The sequence below is a fragment of the Bubalus kerabau genome, chromosome 6 (genome assembly GCF_029407905.1).
Source record: "Bubalus kerabau isolate K-KA32 ecotype Philippines breed swamp buffalo chromosome 6, PCC_UOA_SB_1v2, whole genome shotgun sequence".
NCBI lineage: Eukaryota > Metazoa > Chordata > Mammalia > Artiodactyla > Bovidae > Bubalus > Bubalus kerabau.
The window spans coordinates 107,491,145-107,516,488 of NC_073629.1; the positions used below are offsets into that span (position 1 = coordinate 107,491,145).

Genomic DNA, 25,344 nt, shown 5'->3' on the forward strand with positions numbered 1-25,344 from the left:
GTATGGCATGTAAAAACAAGAACATTACCACAATGGGAGAGAATTCTTGAGTCAGCTCTCAGAGGAAGCCCTGCAGAACCGCACCCGGGAAACCACCTGAACAATGAAATGAGTGTACTAACTCTTCCCCACTGCCCATCACTCCCACATCCAGAGAATGGGACACGCAGGAGGCTTTATCCGAAGGGAGAGAAAGGAAACCCACACTACTCCTGTGGACAAAAACTCTCCCCACCGAAACAGTCACAGTAACATCACAACGTTTGATGATTTAAAAGTCATTTAGAGGGGATATATGTATACATAAAGCTGATTCATTCTGTGGTACAGCAGAAACTGACACAACATTGTAAAGCAATTACAGTCTAAAAAAAAAAGTCATTAGTATTGTTATCCCCTCCAGATTAGTCTGCAGCTAAATCAGTCCACAAACAGTAGCAAGACACCTAGCCTAAAACAATGTACTTTAAAAATCTGTTTTTAAAACCAAAGCCCCATCATTTTAAATGTATTAGGGTCTTAGCTATATTTATACTCTATACTCTGTTCAAAGCACCATTAATTTTCATCTTCTGAAAACGACAAACCACGGATGGAAATAAAATCAAGTCCGAGAGTGACCTTTTCCCTCTCAGGGGCAGCTACCAAACACTCAGCACAAGACTTTTTCTAGGTCCACATTACTCACAGAAAAAAGAAAGAAGAATGAAGTGAGGCTTTCTATCAGCAAAACAATAGATTCTCCTATTAGGAGACCCCAAGGTGCCTAAATCAAGCAATCAAAACATTCTGCCCTCTACACCACAGAAGGGTTTAAACTATCACACTCTATTTCCTTTTCCTCTACCTTCCTATCCTTTGGGGAGGGCAGAGGAGTGGAGACTAGACGGATCACATTCGAGGCCTGGGCACCTAGCAGCAGTGTCCCCTGCATATGTGGGCCTCAGAGATGAGTCTGATGACCAATCTAGTGTGTGTGTGTGCTAGGAGGGCATCTGTGAAGGAAGGAAGAAAGAAAGACGGGCAAAAAAGGAAGCAGTAGGGGTAGAAATAAAAGGTTTCCTACTACTCTAGTAGAAATCCCTACAAGCAGACTCAAGCAGATCCTGGCAACCCCTCAGGTCTACAGCTGGGAAAACAAATGAAAGGTACAGCCCCACCCCTGAGACCACTCTGGCTATCCTGCACCTCCCTTGGATTTCCTAATTCTAAACTAAGCCTTTTCCCCAGACTCATTCTAATGAGAAAGCAAGTAGCTGCATGGTACAGGTTTATGGCACAGAAAATGAATGGCAATTAATAACTGGTTTGTACCAGAGAAGCTGGTTTACTTGATCCGCCTCCTGGTTCCAAGGAGTTTCTCTCTGCATTACGCCATCCTTCTAGTTATGTGTTTAATAAAGTCATACCCTCATATCTAACAATGTAGCAACCTCCCTTCCATCCCCTTATCAGCCCTCCTCCTACACTTACTATCTTTTCCCCAACCTGGAGTCTGAATCCCATTCATTAGAGGAGGAAGCATAACCTGCTGTGCAAGTGTTTCGTCTGCTGACACTCCTCAGTAGCACACGCCCCTCCTGATAGGCAGCCAAGATGATGTCATCAGTTGAATGCTCCCTGGGGTTCCGGCTTTGAGCACCTGATCTTTAACAGAGTGTGAAGTACTAAGAAAATCCAATCACACTGACATTTGGTGAATACCTGCTGAATGCAGGGCACTGAGCCAGACAAAATGACAGACAGAAGGAAGAATAAATCATAATCTGTGAGCTCCAGAAGCACAATCTAATTGGGCAAATCCATGGGAAGCTAAATACCAAAAGATAAAATACAAGTGATGACATACAGCGTGACATGGTCAACTGGCCAATGAGTGATAGAAATTAATGCTATGAGTTCAGAAGGCGACTGAGTTAGCACAGGTCAGTGTGGTTTGCAAAGGAGTACTGGGAAAAGGGAGGACTCAAGCTGGGCTCTCAGGCAGGATTTCAAGAGATGGGGACAGCCCTGACAGAAAAGGGGACGGCGCTAGCAGAGGCACAAGTCCTAAACACCAAACGAAGCCCCAGAGTAAGCTGGACAGATGGCAACAAAAATAAATAAGAGGCAAATACAAACAAAGAGGCCGTATTACCCAGCAGGCCACACTACAGACTATCAGTACAGGGACTTTTTCAAGCAAAAGGAAAATTATCCCAAATGGAAGACTGGACATGCTAGGAGAAAGGAAAAGCAACTTTTAAAAAACGATAAATATTTGGTAAATCCAGATGAATATTGTCTTGGGACTTCCCCGGCAGTTCAGGAGTTAAGACTTTGCTTTCCAGTGCAAGGGGTGTGGGTTCAATCCCTTGTCAGGGAGGTACAATCCCATGTGCCTGGCACCCAAAAAAACGAAACATAAAACAGAAGCAACACTGTAACAAATTCAATAAAGACTTCAAAAATGGTCCACATAAATACATGAATATTGTCCACACAAAGCAAAAATCATAATGGGTTTTTAGTTACTTAATAAACATAACAAAAATATACTAAAACATTTGCATTAAAAATAAATGCTTCAAAAGAACTCAAAAAGTCATCAATAAGAACATAAGATCGGGAATGAGTAAGGAAGGGTGTTTTTCAAGAGAATAGATTTAGGAGGACTCTGCAGACAGAGGCAAAACTGCGAGCCAGACAAATGAACTAGAAATGATTTGGAGTGTGAGTAAGCGACATGCAGAGGTGCCTGAGGACAGCAAAGGATGGCAGCAAAGGCTCTAAAACAAGAACCGCAGCACGGAGCAGAGATGTTGAGAGCCTGTGTCTTCTACTAAGACATTTTGGCCTTATGCTAAACTGACATATAATCTACAGCCTCTCTCTCCTACAAAGCCCTTCCCAATGAAAGACTGCTTTCTAGAGGGCACAGAGGTAAATGTCACCTTTAGTAAATAAATAAAATAGATCAGGCTTTGAGACAAGACAAGATATGACCCACATGAAGGAGTAAAGGAGGAAGAGGGGCAGTTCCAAAGTAAGTTTGCTTTTTTAATTTTTTGGGTTAGTCGCTAAGTCGTGTCCTACTCTTTTGCCACCCCATGGACTGTAACCCACCAGGCTCCTCTGTGCATGGGATTTCCCAGGCAAGAATACTGGAGTGGGTTGCCATTTCCTTCTCCCAGGGATCTTCCCCACCCAGGGATCAAATTTACAACTCCTGCATTGGTAGGCAGATCCTTTACCACTGAGCCACCACAGAAGCCCAGAGTAAGCCTGGCAATAAAAGAGAATGAAATCATGTCAGTGTGGCAACATGGACTGACCTAGAGATTATCATTCTAAGTGAAGTCAGAAAGAGAAAGACAAATACCATACAATATTACCTAAATGTGGAATCTAGAATATGATACAAATAAACTTATTTACTAAACAGGAACAGACTCACAGACATAGAATACAAACTTATGGTTACCAAAGGGGAAAGCAGAGTGGGAGAGGGATAAATTAGGAGTTTGTGATTAGCAGATACCAACCGGGTGTGTGCTTAGTTGCTCAGCTGTGTCCAACTCTTTGCGACCCCATGGCCTGTAGCCCGCTAGGCTCCTCTGCCCATGGGATTCTCCAGGCAAGAATGCTAGAGTGGGTTGCCATGCCCTCCTCCAGGGGCTCTTCCCAACCCAGGGATCAAACCTGGGTTTCCCACATTGCAGGCAGATTTTTTACCATCTGAGCCACCAGGGAAGCCCAGATACAAACTACCATACATAAAACAGGTAAACAACAAGGTCCTATTCTGTAGCACAGGGAACTACATTCAATATCCTACAACAGACCATAATGGAAAACGATATAAAAAAGAATAGATACGTATGTATATATATAAATAACTAAATCACTTGTATACCAGAAATTAACACAACACTATAACTCACTATCCTTCAATTAAAAAAAAAAAAGTAAACCTGGCAAGGAAAAAGCAGAAAGAATACAAACTAAACTTAAAGGACCCTTTACCCTAACCAGTGAGACTGGAGAGAGAAAGAGTTGAAAACGTTCACCTTTTAATTTGTAGTGCTTAAGTTTACAATAAGCATGTATAATTTTGTAATCATAATGAGAGTTAGATAAGCATAGGAAGCCTGTGTGTTTTCCTCTTCAGTTCTAGATTAATATTTTTTGTTTTAAAGTAACTCACAATGTCCCACACCTGACTAGGGCCCCTTGGCAAGACTGAAACCGCTAAGTAAGAAGTGCCAACCGAGGTCACAAGTCACACTCGCATCCCCACTCACAAACAATAAGAACTCTAAAAAATGCATAAAAGGTCACTTCCCTGGCCCTTCAGTCACTGTACTGTCAGAAGTAGGAGTTTTTAGAAAAGAGGAGGCTCAGGCCAAGCAGTTCTATTCAAGGAAATGAAGGGAAAGTATAATGTGGTGGTTAAGAGCAGGAGTTCTGTTGCCCCACAGAGTTATATTTCTAGATGTGACCTTGGGCAAGTTATTTCACTGGCTTGAATTTCATTTTCCTCCTCTGTGGTGGTGGTTTAGTCTGTATGCCGTGTCCAACTCCTGCGACCCCATGGACTGTAGCCTGCCAGGCTCCTCTGTCCGTGGGATTCTCCAGGCAAGAATACTGAAATGGGCTGCCATTTCCTTCTCCAGGGGATCTTCCCAACCCAGGTATCAAACCTGGGTCTCCTGCATTGCAGGCAAATTCTTCACCAACTGAGCTACAAGTGCCTACACTTTCTCCTCTGTAAAATGATGATAATAATGGTATCTATTTTATGAGGTTGTTATGAGAATTAAATGGGCTAGTGTATATAAAGTGGTTAACACAGTCCCTGGCACATGGTAAAAATTCAACTAATAGGAGCTATTATTATTAATCCATTCAGTTCATTAAAAAAAAAAAGACATATCCTACAATGCTATGTAGCAGATCCATTTCCCCTCTCTTTCCTAAATGATGCCAAAAGCAAGGTGTAGAATTAGCAGGACAGGGGGTGACCCTGGGTTCTTCCTGGGTCCCTACCAAAAGAATCGCAGTGAAGAGAGGGAAGATGGCGGAAGGACGGGGAAAGACTCAACATGCCTGACTTTCAGGATGGAGGAAGAGGCTGGGAGCCACAGGGAGCAGGTGGCCCTGAGAAGCCAGGGAAAAAAACTTTTAAGGCTGAAAATCACTGCTCTGCTCACATGAAAACTTCCTATTGACTTTGAGAGGTAAAGGAGGATTTCAAACCATTATCCGGCACAAAGATGGGCAGTAACCAAACAGCACGGGAGACTCCTCAGTCAAAACCCGTTCCGGTACCTGCAGACAAACATCAACTCTGCATGATCAGGTGACTCTGAAACACTCTTTCAAACTGATGTATATATATACACATTACCATATATAAAATAGCTAGCTAGTGGGAACCTTCTATAAAGCACAGGAAGCTCAGCTCAGTGCTTTGTGATGAATTAGGTGGGCTGGGGTGGAGGGAGGTCCCAGAGGGAGGAGATGTGTATGTATGCACATTTATAAAGTTTAAAAAAAAAATGTTAGTAATAAATTCTCAGAGACAAGCAGAAGTTAATTTCATACATTCTTCTCTCCAGGTTAGAAGTAGCTCAACAAACTGTTACAGTTTGAATTGTGTCCCCCAAAAGATGTTTAAGTCCTAACGCACAGCACCTGTGAACGTGACTTTATTTGGAAACACGGGCTTTACAAATGATTAAGTTAAGATGAGATCCTCAGGGTGAACTCTAACCCAATATAAGACTGGTTTTCTTATAAAAAGACAGACACATACGAACGGTGTAAAAGCACAGAGAGACAAGCCACCTGCAAGCCAAGGAATGCCTGAGGCTGCCAGAAACTGGGCAAAAGGCCTGGAAGATTCTCCCTCACAGGCCTCCGAAGCAGTCAATCCTGCAGACACACCCTGATTTCCGATATCTAGCTTCCGGAACTGTAAGACAGTAAATTTTTGTTGTTTAACACATTATTGACTGGGGAATTTTTGCAGAAAACTAATGCCGGTGGCCAGCAATTTGTTATGTAAGTGAATACTGAAACATCTCTGGCCAATAATGTTTGGGTAACAAAGGATGTATTAATACATCTCTGGTCAATAATGCGTTAAGCCATTCAGTTTGTGGTACTTAGCTATGGCAGCCCCGAGAAAGCAATACACCATTTTTTTTTAATTGGCATTTATCCTACTTTAATGGGGCTTCCCTGGTGGCTCAGTGGTAAAGAATCCACCTGCCAATGTAGGAGATATGGGTTAGATCCCTGGGTGGGGAAGATCCCCTGGAGAAGGAAATGGCAACTCACTCCAGTATTCTTGCTTAGGAAATACCATGGACAGAGGAGCCTGGTGGGCTACGGTCTATGGGGTCGCAAGAGAGTCAGACATGACTTAGTGACTAAACAAGAATAACTGCTGATAAACTACGTATTTTTTAAGCAAATTTTAATTTAAAATCAAAGGTGGATTACTTAAAAATGACAGGACCTGGCTATATATACACTTTTTTCCCCCAACAATGAAAATACCACTATGGGAAAAAGACACTAGGCCCAATATAGATTCTTACTCCTTTTGAACCTAGTGATCCAGGACTAGGTTTTGAATCTGCTTCCTTAACCATCCCCGGATGTAAAGAAAGAAGGAAAGCAAACTCTTGCACATTATCCACTGTGTGCCTCATGGATATTTGGTGCTAATACACATCATCTTATTCAAATTTCATAAATCCCTGCATGGTATGAACTATCTCCCCATTACTAGTGAGGAAATAAATGTTTAGAAAGGTTAAGGAAGTTACCCAACATCATACAGCCAGAAAGTGGCTGAGCCAAGATTCCAACCCCTTGTTTTTAACTAAACCAACCTGCTTCAGCAAGTACTTTTGAACCAATTAACAATCTTTTATTAATTTCAAGCACTGTGTGTTGAGTGAATTAATAAAGAGACTTTATAAATCCCATCTAATTCTCCCATTTTTACATAAGGAAACTGGCCCAAAGAAGTAAATTGACTTGGCCAGAGTCACAAATTAGTTAGTATCAGAATTAGGTACCCAAGTCTCCTGATTTCCATTACATCCCATAAATTTGAGGACAACAGCAATACATGAAAACAGAGAGCACGGATGCTAGAAACTGACTACCTCAGTTCAAACCTTGGCTCTGCAATTTACCAACTCTGTGATTTGGGCAAGTCACTTTACCTCTCTGTTTGGTTTCCTCACCTGAAAATGGAGATCCTGTCTTACATCGCTACTCTAAGGACTGAATGAATAAAGATAAATTTTTGTGCCTGGAATATTAATAAGTGTTATATTCGTTAACTGCTTCTGCTCCAACTATTATTAAATGATGCTAAGTAAAACATCAAAGAGGATACACATACTGACTGTAGTTTTATTAAACTGCATACAAATGCACTCATTGAGAGATAAAGAGGGAGGGAAACGAGAAATAGGCTCTTTGTTCCTGTAAATTTGCCTAATTCAGTTATTAGCAATAACATTTATTTTTTACTCTGTACCAGGCTCAGTATTTGATATGTTACAGACAATACTAAATTTCATTAAATCTAAGACACCATCAACTGCAGAAAGAATCAGTATTTCATTTACTCTCCCCAGCAGCCCAATGAAGTAGAGAGTTCCCTTATTCTGCAGATAAGAAGCTGAGACATAGAGAGGTTAAAGAATTCATCCAAGGTCACACAGCTATTTAATAGCCAAACCAGGTCTCAATCCCAGATCTATCAGACTCCAAAATCCCTTACACTGAACCGCTTTATTATCAACTTGGTGCTGTTCAAATTTTCCATGGAATCACCTGGGAATCTCGCTAAAATAAAAACTGATTTAGCAGGTGGGGGTGGAGCCTAACACTGTGTCTTTCTAACCAGCTCCCAGGTGCTGTGGATGCTGCTAGCCCTGGATCACCAAGTCTCTAACTATTCTGCTTCCATTACAATTCTTCTTCCTCCTCCTGGGTCTCCATTCCCAGCTGGGCAATCAGCTAATGAAAAGGACTTTAACTCCCAAAAGACAGAGGAACCTCCTAATTAAGTCTTTGTTTCTCTGCCACCTTCCCTGCTCCTTCCTCTCCCCTCCTGGGCCCCACTCTCTTTTCTAAGGCAGTCTACACAAAGCTACAGAGAGGAAGCTAATAGGGAGTTCAAAATGAATGGCTGGGGAACCTAAGGGGATTTCTAACAAAAACAATGTTAACCTTATGCTTGGATGATCTGGGGTGACAAGGTACCACCTCAAAGTCCACATGTGACTCTGAAAGGTGAGTGAAAGCTCCTGGAGTAAACTGGAAACTAAGGATTATTTACTCCCATCATTTCTCCAAAGATAATGGGTGTGACGTCTCCCCACCCCCACTCTCAGTTTAGGTCTCTGAGCAACACAGGTAATTACGGTCTGCCTACTTACTACAGAAACAGCTAGCTTCAATCAGGCGCAGTCCTCTCTCCTGCTCTACCTGTCCTACATTTTTTAGGGATTGTCTTTGTTTGTGCTCTTTGTGCTTATGAACACTACCAAACACATTCAGAAGTGCTGAACTGGCCTGAGCCTTTCTATAGTGGTCCTGGGTACCTAGGTTAGAAAACAAGTCTGAAATTCAGTTCTGTGTGATGTAATTGAATGGCAGGCTAGCACTACCCAGAGCATGGGATTGCTTTTGACTCAAGAGCTCTGCAGACCCCTCTCTGTCACCACGATCCCTCCCTCTATTCCATGGGGTTGGCTTATGGAAAACAATTCTGAATACTCATTGGAAGGACTGATGCTGAAGTTGAAACTCCAATACTTTGGCCACCTGATGCGAAGAACTGACTCACTGGAAAAGACCCTGATGCTGGGAAAGATTGAAAGCAGGAGAAGGGGATGACAGAGGATGAGGTGGTTGGATGGCATCACCGTCTGGATGGACATGAGTTTGAGCAAGCTCCAGGAGTTGGTTGATGGACAGGGAAGCCTGGAGTGCTGCAGGCCATGGGATTGCAGAGTCGGACGTGACTGAGCGACTGAACTGAACTAAACTGAAACAATCCTGAATATTGAATGGAAAGACTGATGCTGAAGCTCCAGTACTTTGGCCACTTGATGTACAGAGCCAATTCATTGGAAAAGACCCTGATGCTATGAAAGATTGAGGGCAAAAGGAGAAGGGGGTGGCAGAGAATGAGATGGGTTAATACCATCACCGATTCAATGGACATGAATCTGAGCAAACTTTGGGAGATGGCGAAGGACTGGGGAACCTGGTGTGCTGTAGTCCATGGGGTCCCAAAGAGTCAGACACAGCATAATGACTGAACAACAACAATAAACAATACTGCAACTCTATTTGAGCAAATCAAATCAGACCATTTTCAAGAGCAGTCTGACTTGAAAATCTTAAGTTGCTTTAAAGCAACTCAGACTACAAAATCAAAATTTAAGGTAAGAGGGCCTCCTGCCCAGTGGAGTTCACCAGGCCTGAGTACAAAAATCTAGTTCAGTTGCTTACCAGCATGTGACCCTCAGGGAACTTACTCAGGTTCCTTAAGCTTTGGCCTCCTCATCTGTAATATCCACCAATATCACTGGACTGTCACAGGATGCTACTTGTGACGATTAAATGAGATAAAGCACCTAGCATTCAGGGTTTAATATGTATTCGTTTCCTCTCCCCACCCCTGCTCACAGGGATACACAGTCAAGCCGATAATGTGCATCTGTTCCAAATCACATAAAGGAACTGTGTTTAGGCATGGTTTCATTAAAAAAAAAGAAAGAAAGAAAAATCACCACTCGCCTGGTGAGATCTGGCTCTGGCACCAGTTAGTTACATGACCTTGGACAAGTTACTAACACTTTTCCATTCCTCATTTCATTTCCTTCCAAGAAACAAGAGTGAGCTCAACTGATCATTTCCAGTTCATTCATTTGACAAATATTTATTGAGTACCTTACTCAATGGTAAAGAACCCGCCTGCCAACGCAGGAGATGCAGGCTCGATCCCTGGGTCAGGAAGATCCCCTGGAGAAGGAAAATGGCAACCTACTCCAGTATTCTTGCCTGGAGAATCCCATGGACAGAGGAGCCTGGCGGGGGTCCTAGGGGTTGCAAAGAATTGGACACAACTTACTGACTAAACAACAGCATACACCAGACACTCTTCTGGGTACTAGGAATACAAGAGTTAATAAATAAAAACATGCAGGAACTTCCGCTCTGCTTTTAGACAAATAATGTAAACAAGAGGAAGCAGCTAATAACAGCAACAAATATCTTCTGCCTTTATTAGCTCCTTTAAAATTGCCCACACTTACCAGTTTAATATCTGATACGCCCTCTATCCAAGGACAGTATATTAAATGGATTTTTGGAGCAGGGAGTTGGGATAGGCGATTGCTCCATCTACTCCTAGCTCTGACCTGATATTGCAGTGTCTCCAGGAATGGTGCACCCCATCAGGGGGAAAAAAGTGGTGCAGAAAAATAGACTTTAGTTGGTCTGCCATGGAGAACTGGAACTGCGGCCTTTGGTCTTTCTGTTTCTTGCTTTTCACTACAGCTCATGTGTAACTGCACAGGCACCCTTTGAGAAACATGTAAGGATGGTTTTTCAGAGTTTTTTTTTCTTTTACCACCCAAAATAGAGACACACACACAAAAAATGTCCACACTATCTTCTCTTACTAACATACCACCTGATGTGAACAGTTTTACAGTTTTGGAAAGTTTTTTTCAGGTAGGAGTTTGAAGTAAGAGCAAAGCCGGAGTACAGAGCAATCACAGCAGTACTGGTAAGAGATAAGGCTCTGAACTCATATATTAGCAGTGGCACTGGAGGAGAGGAGCGGTGGAGAGAGTCACAGGAGACAGAATCCATGGGACTTGCTGAAAGCCTGGTCGCCTGGGCAGGGTGCAGGAGAGGGAGGAGACCTGCATGAAGCCAGATTCCTGGCTTGGACACCTGGATGGGTGAGGAAGACATTCAGCTGAGCGGGGGACCCAGGAAGTGAAGTAGGTCTGGGAGCAGGGAGGGGAACAATGATGCCCATTTGGACATATCAAGTTTGAGATGTCTGTGGGACAATCGTATGGAAAAACCCATTGCAGGTACTGTAAGTTGTTGGAAGAACAAAGAAATATAACCACCACCAACATTTGCAAAGTGGTTCACTTTTTTCAAGTATTGGTACATCACATCCATCTCATTTGACACAACCTACACCCTGAACAAGATCATAATTAGGTTGAGAAGTTCAAACAAATACATACAAAAAGTTAACTAACAACAACAACAACAAAAAAAAAAGAAATGCTACAAGGCAGTTTTGGTTTATGATGAGTTGCAAGAAAAACACTTGTTATACTTAAACCACTAATCAAATCCCCACTCAACTTTCTAATCTCTGGAGCTTTTATTTCTTCAACTTTCCATATTATCACAAGCCTATCTGCTGAAGGCATTACACATCTTTACAAGCCCAAAAGTGAGATGTGATCAAGAGGAGGAGGCGGGAGAGGAAAGAAGGCAGAGACTACGGCTCTGCTTTTAGACAAAGACAGAGGGAAGCAGCCAACAGCAGCAACAGGGACGACAGGCTGCCTCTCCCCCAGGGCAGTGCCCCCATGCCCATCCACACTTACTAACAGACCGCCTGTGCCCACAGCTACAGCGGCTACTGCCTCTTATCCCTTCTCAATGGCATGTTCATGCCAGGGCCTCCACTGCCTCACCCCAGGAGCCGCCCACAGGATGATGCAAGAGAGGAGGCCTGCGCGATGGGAATCTAATGCTCCCTCTAAAGCTTTCCCTCCCACAGGCAGGTGGAGGGAAATTCCAGCCCCTCACAGACACCCATTCTTCTAATAAAGGCAGCACTACATGAAAAGTGTTATGATACTAATTAAAAATAACAACAATAAAAACAATGAATCAGTCCTCTGGGAGAGGTGAGGATCTCAAAGCACCCCGCCCGAACTAGTCTGGTCCGCTCTCCTTTTGGGAAACTAACCAACAGAGGCTGGGATGGGTCCTACATTCCAATGCCCAGAGGTGCCCCAGACCAAGCCAGACCAGTTTCTTTCCAATTGAACAGCAACCCCATGGCTCATTTCTGGTGTCTGCAGAAGGTCTGGGATGAATTTCCTCATGTTACAATTGTACAAGGAACCCAAGTGTTACAGATGGTCTCCTGCCTACCACTCCAGCCACAGGCCACAGAGAGCAGGGGGCGCAGTTAGGATCCTGACCTGGCTGTATGGAGAGGGAACATGGAAATAAGGTTCTGCACGACTGGAAAGGGCACTGAGAGAAACGGCCTGACACCAAAGGGCCATGGACAGCCGCTCCCTGTCACTCTGCTTGGAACAGAAGATAAGCTTGACTCTGTCAAACCCCTTTCCCTCTGGACTAGGTCTCTTTTTAGGAGAATTTCTATTGGGAAAATGATAGCTAAAAAAGGAGTAACCATCTATTATGTGTTCAACTGCTTATCCTTTCTTTATTGTCTGTCATTTGTAACATTCACTGTATACTTCCATTCCTGGGGGGGCAGATAGAGGGTTTATGAACTCCACTTATTCAGTGGTAGATACTGTGCTACATTCACAGAGGCTCCTAACAGAGGCATTTTTTGGCTGATGGTGATGACAAGGCTAGCAGAGGGTGATCATACATGTAAAGCAGCATCCCCTGGAGTGATCCACTGCATTTTGTGAAAGGAGAGGCAAGGAACAAGCAAGCGTGCACACACACCTCCTGCAGGACCCAGAATCTGTACTGGATCAGCCAAACCAGGGACTGAAATGAGAGCAAAGATTCTCCAAATTAATGGAGACACACCTTCCACTCCCAGGGATGACTCACATCAAGTTTACCCAATACAGAGTCCAAATTTACAAAACCAAGAACAGAAAACAAGTCACACTGTGGAGAACATACCAGTTAACAACTAAATCAGAGAACATCACAGGGGGAAGACCTAAGTCAAATCTGAAGGCGACCTAATACACCAGGAAATACCCTCTACACTAAAGGTAAAAAACCCAAGCAAGCAGAGGACAAAGGGAAGGGTAACTAATACTCTTTGTAGATATAAAGGTCAGATAAACTCTAAAGGACACTATCATGATTTGAAAAATTGTGATTATATTGACCTTCCCTGGTGATTATATATTAACCTTCCCTGGTGGCTCAGATGTATACAGTCTGCCTGCAATGCAGGAGATGCAGGTTTGATCCCTGTGTTGGAAAGATCTCCTGGAGAAGGAAATGGCAAACCCACTCCAATATTCTTGCCCGGAAAATCCTACGGACAGAAGAGCCTGGCAGGCTACAGACCACGTTGTCACAGAGTCAGACATGACTGAGCGACTTCACTTTGATTATACTGAACCTGCTAAGGTAAGGCAGGGGAGGTTCCGAGTCATGAGAACAAATCCATCATGTCCGCTGCCTGCCTGCCAAAATCAACAAAAAGGAGGCTGCGTCCTCCACAATAGCCACTCTGTTTAGTCTTGCAAAGAACCCGGACTTCACAAGCCTGGTCCAAACAGAATAGGAAATACTAACCCTGCAGTCTTCATGGAAAGCACCAATGTTCCTGAGCTCAACTGCCCTGGGGAGAGTAAGCAAGGCTAACTCATGAGGACTCCCACAACAGACAGTGAGACAAGTATTAAAGACCACAGGGGAGAAAAGCCTCCCTCCTTGTCAAGAGTCAAGATGCTCCTAACTGCAAAAGTCAGATTAAGTCAACAAATAGAGAAAAAATCAATTCTGCCCTGTACTTTACTAAATGATAGAAAAGAATATACAAGTTACATAAGGTTCTGAAAGACTTTAAAATTTTCCTAGGGGCACAAAATAAAAGTCAGAAAATAATATAAACAATTGATAACCAAGCAGATGTTACATTTTCATAGAAAGACCCCTGATTCTGTGCATACGTGCTTAGTCGCTCAGTTGTCTCCAAGCCTTTGCAACCCCACAGAGTGTAGTCTGCCAGGTTCCTCTGTCCATGGGATTCTCCAAGCAAGAATACTGGAGTGGGTCGCCATGCCCTCCTACAGGGGATTTTTCCTACCCAGGGACAGAACCCAGGTCTCCCGCATTGCAAGCAGATTCTTTACCATCTGAGCCACCAGGGAAGCCCAAGAATACTGGAGTGGGTAACCTTTCCCTTCTCCAGGGGATCTTCCCAAACTAGGAATCGAGCCAGGGTCTCCTGTATTGCAAGTGGATTCTTTACCAGCTGAGCTACCAAGGAAGCCCCCCACCCCACCCAACCCCCGTTCTGTAAAGACCCTTTATTCTTCCATCAAACCTACACTGGAAAACTTGGATCCCAGATCAATCCACCTGTCTGCTCTCTCAGTGTCTAGACTCAGGTTGTTGAGTGCTTCTGGGGTTAGAGGGAGAGAATGAACACACCTGGGCAAGCATGCACACACACACACAGACGCACAACCCCTACTCTCAGCAGATAACTTCACCCCTGACTTCCAGAGAGAACAGAATCCATCAGGAGAAACTCCCTGGCCTCTAATCAACCAGCTCGGCCACCTGCATTCTTGCCTTCCTCCATCCTTCTCATCAGACACATTCTTCCTCGGACTCTGGATCTCATGCTTTCATCAATTATTCTCTCCCTCCCTTGAATTTTATTCTTTCCTCTGCTGACTCTTCCCAAACAGTACTTAAACTTAATTCCATGTTAATGTTTAATTCTGTGTTACAATTAACAAGCAAAATGCCCTTCACCCCTACCTCCCCCTCTAACTAGTCTGGGCCCTCCTCCTCTCTGCTTCATCCAAGTCTAGGTTTCCAAACCCACTTCCCATTCACTCCCCAACCCACTGCTTTCTGGACTATACTTTCCATACTGCCATTGAAAATGCCCCAGGAAAAGGTGACCTTTCTAACAGAGGAGAAAGGTCTTGCTTGACCTCTAAATAATCTGACTGGTGTGACACAACTTCCTTCTTGAACTCAGGTCTCCCCTCTTCATCCTACATCTCTGGGCGCTCACTTGCGGTGGACAATTTCCTTCACGGGATCCTCTTCCTCTGGTCCCCAAGCCACCCTCTCCTTGGAGTTCCCCAGGGTTTTTGTCTCTCAGTGTACACGCACTCGCTCAGCAACCTCCTGGTCCGTCCACTCCTATCTAGAGCCCTCCTGAGCCCCATATCCTATAGGTGCCCTCCGGCAGGGCACCTCTACCGGCGCCCCTCAGAAACCCCAACTTCAACACAACCAAAGCGGAACCCTGCGCGATCCCATCCCTGCACATCCCAACCCTGCACATCCCATCCCTGCACATCCCAACCCTGCGCATCCCAACCCTGCGCATCCCATCCCTGCACATCCCATCCCTGCACATCCCAACCCTGCGCAGGGGATGGAACCAACGTGCCACCCCTGCGCCAGCACTGCCACCAGTCCCCACAAACAGCCTTCCTCCCCCAGACTCCCGATTTTAGTTAATGACGCCACCCACCCACACAGAAGCCTGCAAGTCATCCTAGGTTCTCCCCTCTCACACCACATCCAGTTAGTCAACAAAACCCATGGATTTCACCCCTTAACATTTCTTGATTTGTCCACTTCACATTGCTAAGTCCACACCTTAGTTTAAACTCTAATCACTCGTAAATCACTCTAACAGCCGCCTAACTGGTCTGTCACTAGCCTTGCCCCTCTCCAGTCCTCTGTCACAACTCTGCTACAGCAGGGGTATTTCTAAAGTGTAAATCCAATCCTAGTCTTCCTTGCCTAAGATCCTTCAATGGCTCCCCAAAGCCTGTAGGGTGAGGTCTAAACTCTCTGCAGTATGGCAGAGAATCAGTCAACATTCCAGCCCTGCCCACTCTTCCTACCTCATCTCATTTCTCCTCCCCTCACATCCTCCACTCCACCCTTAACTAAGATCCCGTGTTTCCTCTCCTAAGGTTCTCCATCCCTCCTCCTGTTCATGCTGCCCAGAACGCCCTTCACCTGAACTTTCTGCCCAGAGTCCTGAATTCTCTAGGTGGCAAGTCAGTCACTCCCTCTTGGATGCCTTCCCTGGCCCTTTCCCACTCTGGCCGTCATGGGTACTCCTTTTCACTACCATGGCATTAGACTCATATGTTCACTAGCACTCCCTGCAATGGAAGGTCATTGTCAGTCCACCAAAATGTCTTTCCTGTTAAACCGTAAGGTCAAAGAGATGCAAGGACATTATCTTTGTTCCTTCAACACTTCGCCTACTGCCTAGTTCGGAGCAGATATTCAATAAATGATTATTGGACCTTCCCTGGTGGCCCAGAGGTTAAGACTCGCGCTTCCACTGCAGGGCGTGGGTTCAATCCCTAGTTGGGGAACTAAGATCCCACTGCCACACGATGTGGCTAATAAATAAGCACTAGTTAAATGAATGAATGGCTCCTCCAAACAACCCCCTGACACTCTGGGAGATTAGCGCTTTAAGATATAAAGGAAGATTTTAGAAGGGATTTAAGAGGATTTCTTATGCAATTCTCAGCAGGTGTTCCTGGAAGCATACATTGAAGGTTGTCAGAGGATGGGAAGAGTGTGTGTCTCGGGCACTCAGCATTGCTAATTTAAGTGAGACGTAATGACCAAGAAACCCAATCTTGAGCCTTAAGTTCAAACACACAGCCCTACCTAACAAGTTCAGATGGACTAAAATCTTTAGAAGAAGATTTTTAAACAAGAAAAAAGATTTTGCTTTGAAATAGCCCTGGAACAAGTGATAGTTAATTCTTTTCAAGACAAAATCTTCTAGAAGAGTTAACAATGTTGATACAGTATCTAAACTTAGGTCCCTGTGCATGCTAAGTCACTTCAGTCATGTCAGATTCTTTGCGACCCTATGGACTACAGCCCGCCAGGCTCCTCTGTCCATGGTGATTCTCCAGGCAAGAATACAGGAGTGGGTTGCCATGCCCTTCTCCAGGGGATCTTCCCAACTCAGGGATGGAACCCACGTCTCTTTTGTCAATGCCACCTGGGAAGCCCTGCCCAGAATGTCTCTCAAACAGGCCCCTCCCTCTTTAATCTAACCTTAATCTAACGTCTTGACTCAACTGCAACAGTGACATGCAAGAGAGTCAATCTCCACTCTCATTCATCATTTACAGTCACTACACTAATCCTGTCCATTGCATAAAACTCAGGCTCCCCATATGAACGTTCAGGACCTTCTTTCCCTCAATCCCTAATCTTAATGTTATTTTTCAACGCTAAGTGCCCCCATCTTCCAGTTAACACACTCCCCAATAGAGTATCTGCTTATAGCTGCTAGTAGAATGCAGTGTACAAAAGTGACCTTATTCACTGTTGAAGACCCACTGAAAAACATGGCCAAAAAAAAAATTCCTTCCCTACATATCTCAATCCAACATGCTCCTGCAGGTTGAAACCATCTGAACTTCAACAGACACTTCAAGCAAGCTTGTTCTTTTACCCACACAGAGGAATTGTTTACCTTTCTGAATAACAACAATGAGAGAAATTTGCTATGTTAAGAGGCAACCCAACAGTACATCTGGCAAAGCCCTTGCCCAAGAGAAAGATGCTGACTGACCAATTAATTAACTTATCCTAGGCAACAGCCCAAATCAACCCTGATAACTAGCACATCCTGATGACTGACACATAGTCCTGCAGAAGAAAGCAGTCCTGAACAGTGAAAGAAAAATAAGTGTTCGGGCCCCACGAAAGCAGACTCACAATCTGACACAAAATTTACGGAGCCAGAAGCAAGCTAAGGGTATCAGATCCCAGGCTGCTAAAAAGGGCCTATTCTTGAGAGCTGTGTTCTCTCCAGCTAGAGCACATCTATCTGCAGGTAGGTCTGCCTTTCCACATTCTCCACACATACACAGAAGGCATATAACCCAAAGCTCTACATACTGTTCTGTATTTTTTTTTAATCATTTTCTGCATTAAGCACACACAAATTTTACAATATGAAAAGAAAATTATCTTAAAATATGACTTGAAAGTGCTGCCAAGATTGCCCTTTCTCTTGAGAGAAATTCTCTGCCAATGGACCACATGCAAAACAAGTATGAAAAGTCCCTACTCTGTAAGAATATAAAATCTCATTAGGGAAACAATTCAAACAGACATGAGGCAATGCAAGAATAACACAAAACAGTATATAGTTAAAAGACTAATTAGGAGGCAGACATTCCAGGAGATCAGTGAAGGGAGAGATCAATTTCTGATAGAGGAACGGGAGAAAGCCACATGGAGGACACAGGCCTTGCTAATAAGGAGAGATAAGATGTGAAGAATCAAAGAGAAAGGGAGCGGGCATCCCAGGAAGAGAGAACATGAAGGCACAGGGGCAGGTATGAGGACCTGAGGGAACAATTACTGAGACCTGCCCAAATGAAGCACAGAGCTATCACAGTGGAGAGAATTAGCTGTGCAGGACAAGTCAAATTATGGAAGTCAAATAAACTGGAGACAGACTCAGAAATTCAGTGTAATTTATTCCAGGAACTGAGAAGTTCTGGAAGAAAAAGATAGTATTTTACTAGAAGTAACAAAAAAGTAGGAATAAACATTCTTAGATACTGCAAACACACCAAGCCAACGGGTCTGAAAGAGGCCCTGACAGAAGCAAGAGAACAGAGGCTTAAACTCCAGCCAAGACCATGAGGAGCAAAGGCAGGAGCTTTAGCACTCCACACACCTAGTCGCAACGTGGCTCAACATATAATTGTCAGAAGCTGAAAGTGCCAACCTTATTTAGTAAAAGGAATGCCTGGGCGTTTTCAGGATCATTGAGAAAACACTACCAACTCATTGTGCAACCCATAATTGTTCACTTGTGATTTGATCCTCTTCCCAGATGTGCACTCTGAAGTATTCTCTATACGATGATCTTGAAAACCTGAAATTGGCACTGAAAAGTACCAGGACAATAAGGCCTCAGCTGATGTATTTCCCTGGCGTGGATGATGTCACTTGCCAAGCAAGTCCAAGACAGTAAGCAAGCAAGCAGTAGCTCTCATAAGCACTGTTAGCACATGCACACATTTATGATTTCAACAGCATGAATGTGGCCAAACCTTGTGATTTCCCAGCAGACGGACTTGACTCACTTTCTGAATTAACAGTGTCCATGACCAGAAGTAGCAATTACTCTATTGTTCTGTCTAGAAGCTATCCACTCCAATTCATGGGCTGTGTTCTAAAAAGGAACTTAAAAACCAAGTGTACATTTAACTAAGAGATTGCTTCACAGTGTCACTTAGATAAACAATACCAAATCCTAAGCTTGTATTTTCCAACCACTGTGTTAACAAAACTTTATCACTTTGCACTACATTGTTTTAGTGATTTATATACCATGAAACCTCTCCCATAATGAGAGAAAAATAAATCCTTCACAGCTCAGAGATCTGGAAATGCAGGCCACATAAAGTGTGTGACAGTCGTTCAGGGGCTAAAAACTGATAACAATAATGATATTAACAATGACAGTTAATCACTCTCAGAGACATACTGTACACAGAGGCAAAACTAGTCTGTGATGTTACAAGTTAGGATAGTGGGGGCAGGGGAGTGACTGGAAGAGAGTACAGGGAGGTTGTGGATGCTGATAATTTTCTTTTTGTTGATGTGAATGATGGTATACATGATTCATGTTTGTGAAAATATTTTTCTGTATGTATACTTTGATAAAAATCTAACTAAAAAAAAAAAACAAACAATGATAGTAACAACTATTTTCACAATTAACTCACTTCAACCAAGTCACTGCTCTGATTTTTAAATTTCCTTCTGCGTGGAAGAAGGAAAGAATGGAAGAATTTCCTTCCTTTCCATACAGCATGGAACTTTCATCTAGAAGCCTGGATCCTCTCACTGAACTTGCTCAAAGTCTCTTAGTTGTGTCCGACTCTTTGCAACCCCACTGACTGCAATCTGCCAGATTCCTCTGTTCATGGAATTCTCCAGGCAAGAAAACTGGAGTGGGTAGCCATTCCCTTCTCCGGGGGATCTTCTTGACTCAGGGATGGAACCTGCGTCTCCTGCATTGCAGGCAGATTCTCTACCATCTGAGCCACCAGGATCCTCTGACTACTGGACAATAATTTAACTCTGTATTACTAAATTTGCCCACGTGTATAATACTTTCCTTATAGGATATTATGGAGATCAAATAAGGTAATGAATATGAGGCCGCTCTGTAAAATACAAAATACTATATATATGAAGGTTTTACTAAACATTAATGGCCTAATACGTGTCAATAGCTCATTTATATTCTTATGAATCCCAAGGAGTTAGTATTACCATCCCCATTTTAACAGATGAGAAATGCAAAGCTCAGAGGTTAAGCAACTTTTCCATGGTCACACAGTGTAGGTAAAGGGCAAAACTAGGGCTGAAGAATACAAAGCCTTGCTCGATTTGTTAAACAGTATGCCGACCCTGCACTCCTAACTCTCTGTGCACTAAGTTTTATAAGTTCTTTTCTGTGGTATGATTAAAAAAAAAAGGCAGTCCTAACTAGCTTCATATACCCCTGGCACCTAGTGAGAACTCTGAAGTTTTTATGTACCAAATAATCCATGTTACCAATGTTGAAATGTAAACGTTCTTTTTTATTTCTAGTTCAGCCTAGCATGTAAAGGCTCTTCAGTCTTTAGGGCTTTGTGAAAACATTGTCTAATTCCTCCTTACATATTACCCTTTTTGTTTAACCACTCACCTCAAATCCAGAGTGTGTCTGTTTCTAAGTGAAAGTGAAAAGTGAAGTCGCTCAGTCATTCCGACTCTTGCGACCCCATGGACTGTAGCCTACCAGGCTTCTCTGTCCAGGGAATTTTCCAGGCAAGAGTACTGGAATGGGTTGCCATTTCCTTCTCCAGGAGATCTTCCCGACTCAGGATTGAACCTGGGTCTCCAGCATTGTAGGCAGACACTTTACCGTCTGAGCCACCAGGGAAGTAAACCTCCTCTCTAAAAGCTAAAACTCCGTCCATACGTGACCAAGGGTAGAGTTTGTCTCTACACTAGGAAAAGAATCAGCTTCCGGTTCTCCTACCTCTCTGACTGTTACTTCTTAGCTCCCATTGGTGTTCATAAGGACCTCAATGTACATGTGACCAGTCCATATCATCATCTGGATGAAACATTTCTCTCTTGTTTTGATATTTACCAAGCAACCATCTGATTATGAGCTTCACAAGCACTTTGGTATAAGGAAAAGTGTGCTCCAGGCAGCAGTAAGAATTTCCAATCACTGGACAGGTATGTCCTCTATTATGAAGCAATAAAATTGGCCTACAAACGGTTGCTTTTTTTTTTTTTTTAAACTTTCAATGACTGACTCCCCCAATGCCCATGGAATGAAGCCACAAAAGAATCTTTATATGCTGGACTCTGAGTTCTTTACAGTATCACCTGCTCCCACAAAACTCTAGCCCTTCGGTCACACTCAACTATTCCCATTCCTCAAACCTCTCCGTTCAGTTCATACCTTCATGCCTTTGCACGTGTTACTTCCTCTGCCTTCTCCCATACCTATGCTCCTCCATCAGACTAAACCCCATTTATCCTAAAGGCTCACTCAAATGTCACCGCTTTTCTCAGACCTCCCAGAGAACCCCAAGGGGAGATACTCATCTCTCCTCTGCTTCTGCAGTACTTTACCCACACATCTGTTCCAGCACTGATCATAGGATCACAATGATCTGCTTGCATGTATGTTTCCTTTGCTAGATATGAATGACCAAGGGCAGGAACCAGATCTCATTCAAAATTCTGGCATCTCCATGGCTAATACTATGTTACCTTTAAAAGATATTTAATAATTGTTCGTTGGAGGATTAGAAGAATGAAGAACCTACCCTGATTCTGTCAGGTTGCTGCCCACTGTAAAATGTTAGGATCCAAAGTTTAGGTACTAAACTAAACTTAGTTCCTCCTGTTTGCTGGCCAGTGAAGGTCTGTAAGAGCCTTTGGGATATTTAGGAAATGAGAGAGTGTTTATGTCCAGGCTGTATCCAATCCTGCCAAAACCATGCTCACTACCAAGACACAGGCAAATGGTTGCCAGGCACAATTCTGGAAAACCCATGCTTGACAACCAACCCTAATACAGCTGCAATACATACTGCCCTACTCCCCTCACGCTGCAAATGCATCGCTTCCCTTCTCATCTTTGCCCCTTCTGGGACAGTTTATGCAATTGAAAACTTTAGCTCTCCTGAATACGAAAATCCTGTTTCATTTGTAGAGCGAGGTGACTACAAATTAATAGAAGCAGAGAGATCCAAGTCATTTAAGGGTCAAACAATGAGTGTCTAGGATCCCCATCATCATCAACGTCTCTTTCCCCAACTCTCTCCAAAAGAATGTTTGGCTTTAACCTCACCAACTACCTCCCCTGCTCACTCTACTGATTCCAGCTTAGGCAAATAGTTCTCTATAAGGTAATAAGGGGATTTATAAGTCTGGAAAATGCAGGAATTCCACACCGCCAAGTAACAAAGGTTCGGATGCTAATCCACCCTGACTTCCCAGTGAGAATGGTGCAGAGAAGGGAGAGAAATTCTTTGGCACTTAAGCATAAAGCAGACTGCACAACAGTCTCATATAGCTCAAGTTAATTGACTCTGGCCCACCATTTTTGACTCATTTTCCACTCAAAAAAAGAGATCTGTGTCTGGGAAGGATCAAATTCCTATATACCTGATCAAAGTCCTTCAGAGGAAGGCCAAACTGAGTGAAACAGCTAAAAGGACTGGACACAGGAGCCTCTCCTGGAACAAGCCCTACTTCCCTTCTTTCCTAGTTTCACCTGCCAGCAATCGCACTTCCTTTCAGCTGGAGGCCACCAGCAAGATGATCCAATGAAGTACTGGGATTTCTTCACCTATTTTTGTTTTAATTCTGCTGGTTTTTAAAGCTACAGCAGCCAGAGACAGGCCCGGAGGGGCACAAGTGTTGCCCAAAATCCTGCAAAAGAAACTTAATGAAACCATCCACTTAGCAGCATTTTTTTTTAATGAAGTGCAGCAGCACAATCTAATCCCTTTGTGCACTGAAATGAACCACATTTCTTAAAAGAAAGACCACAAGGGGGTTGACAGAAAACTTGCTGCAGGCAGGAAAACCTGGACAGCTTACAGGAGCTGATGCAGAAGGGAACAAGTAGAACTCCTAAGCAGGTCCATTTCAGCATTTTACCTCTCTCTCTCTCTCTCTCTCTGCTGCATTCCCAAGCAGAGCTCTAATGGCACGGCAGGGGGGGGGGGTGGGGGTGGGGGGGGGGGGTGGCGTGGCGGTGGATGGAGCGTTTTACAGCTTCATTAGTTTCCCTTCACTGAGTAGCTGCCATAAACAAGTATGCTGGACTCGGTCAAAAGGGCTGAAGTTTCCTCTCCTTCAGATGAAAAGAAACTAAAAGCCCAGTCACAAGGGCCCCAGCTGAATAAAATAGGAGAAAGTGCTGCCTATGTAGTTTCTGGGGAAATCTCCATGTCTGTGGCAAGCACAACCGCCACACAAAGCAAAATCCCAAAACTAGATGTTAAAGATCAAAGCATAGGCCTACCGAGGCCACGCATCCCTGCTTCCACTTAAGGGGCACCTCCAGCAGTTAGGCAAACGCGGTCCACCAGCCTCGGGGCCTGTCAAAACTTTCTCTGCAGACACCCAGGCTTTGGACAAGGCATTAACTTGCAGAACTGCTTAGCAAGAGAGCTTCCGGGGGTTGGAAATCCGAGCTCCCAAGACAAATCTTTAGGGGGTGGGGAGGACCGAGAGCAGTAGACCCCTGCCTCGATCAGGCTGGAAGCCCAGGGGCTGGGAGTGGGAGGCCGCCTCGCCACCAAACCTGCACGCTCACCGACCCCGCCCGATGCTCACCCGCTGCCCCCCACCCCGACCCCCAAGGAACCAAGGTGATTCACAACCTCCGCTGCCACGCGACTGACCGGAGGCCGAAGGAGACAAAAGGGGGCGAGGGACCCCGGCGGGCACGCGGAGGTCCGAGCCTCTCCAGGAACGGGTGGCTTCTCCCGCCTCGGCTCCTCCTCCTCCTCCTCCCCGCACTCCCCGCCGCGTTTGGTCTCCGAAGCGGCGCCTGGCCTCGCCTCCTTCTAGCGGAGGCCAGATAACAGGGCACATAATGTAACTAGTGCTGTGAAGGCGCCGTCCCAGGTGGGAGAGGGCTCGGAGGCTCATCTCAAGTCTAGAAACGAGCCGGCTTCGGCCCACGGCCGCTCCGGCCCGGCCCCAGCGCGGGTGGGCGCCACCCCGCCCGCCGCCCCACCTGCCGCGGGCCCCGGCTCCAGCCTGTCTCCGGCCGGGGCCGCCGCCGCCCGCCCGCCGCCGCACCTTTGTAGCGCTCCAGCACATCCTCGTACGCCTGCACGAACTCCTTCTCCTGGTTGCGGTTGGCCGGCTGCTGACCCGGCACGTAGCCGGCCATGGCCGCCCGCGCCGCGCTCTCCCGGGGCCCCGGCGGGCGCCGCTTCCAGGCCGGCGCGCTGAGGCGGCCGCCCCAGCCTCGACCCCTTTGTGTGGCCCGAGGGCGACGGTGGTGGCGGTGCTCCCGGCTCTCGGTTCTCCGCTCCGCGCCTGCCTCGTCCGGCCTGCCGCTCGCGCTCGGCTCCTCAGCCCGCTCGCGCTCCGCCGCCGGTCCCGCTGGCGTTTCCGCCTCCCCACCCCTCGGCTCCGCTCCTCCCTCAGCCCGCCCCGCCGCCGGCAGTGGCGGCGGCTCCTCCCGTCAGGAGCGCCAGGCCCGGCCCGCTCCCCGCCCCTCTCCCCGCCGCCTCCTCGGGCCCCGAGCGGCAGCCCCCCCGACCCCCTCCACCCCCACCCCGGGGTCTGTGGACCCCCGCGCGGCCGGGACGCGGAGGGGGCCGGAGTTGGGGGCGGGAGGCCGGCCCCCGCGGGGGCGTTCCGCCCGAGCCCCGCCGGGTGGGAGGCTCCCGGCGCGTCGGGATGAAAGGCCCGGCCGGCCGCCGCGGTGGGGAGAGCCCCGGGGCCCACTCCGCGGGGCGGGCGGGCTGCCCCACTCGGGGCGGACCCACACCCGAAGCCGGGACAAAGGAGGGAGCCCCCTGGCTGGAGAGAAGCCGAGCTGGGCCTGTGCCGCGGCTGGAGAAGGACCCAGAGACGCTGAAGGTTAGGGAGCGAGCCAAAGACCTAGATAGGTCGCAGGGCCAGACACGGTCAGGAGGAAGCCGGGGCAAGATCCAGACGGGCTGCCGGGCGAGGCCAAGGGAACACTCAGACCACAAAGAATCCCAGGAACAAAGGGTTTTCCAGAAACGGAAGAAACTGAAT

The 25,344-nt window shown here is 45.6% G+C and overlaps 1 protein-coding gene and 1 non-coding gene across 2 annotated transcripts in view; one reads left to right on the forward strand and one right to left on the reverse strand.

The window, feature by feature from the left end:
- Positions 1 to 24,744, reverse strand: part of MACF1 (microtubule actin crosslinking factor 1) — a 320,564-nt gene extending 295,820 nt beyond the window's left edge. Inside the window, exon 1 of the mRNA XM_055586319.1 lies at positions 24,391 to 24,744. Within this exon, the coding sequence (XP_055442294.1) occupies positions 24,391 to 24,484 (94 nt within the window). The 5' untranslated portion in view covers positions 24,485 to 24,744. The remainder of the gene's footprint in view (positions 1 to 24,390) is intronic.
- On the forward strand, positions 10,293 to 10,479 carry LOC129656739 (U2 spliceosomal RNA). Its single transcript, XR_008716523.1, has one exon. It is a non-coding gene; the product is annotated as a U2 spliceosomal RNA (small nuclear RNA).
- Positions 24,745 to 25,344: the final 600 nt, after the last annotated feature.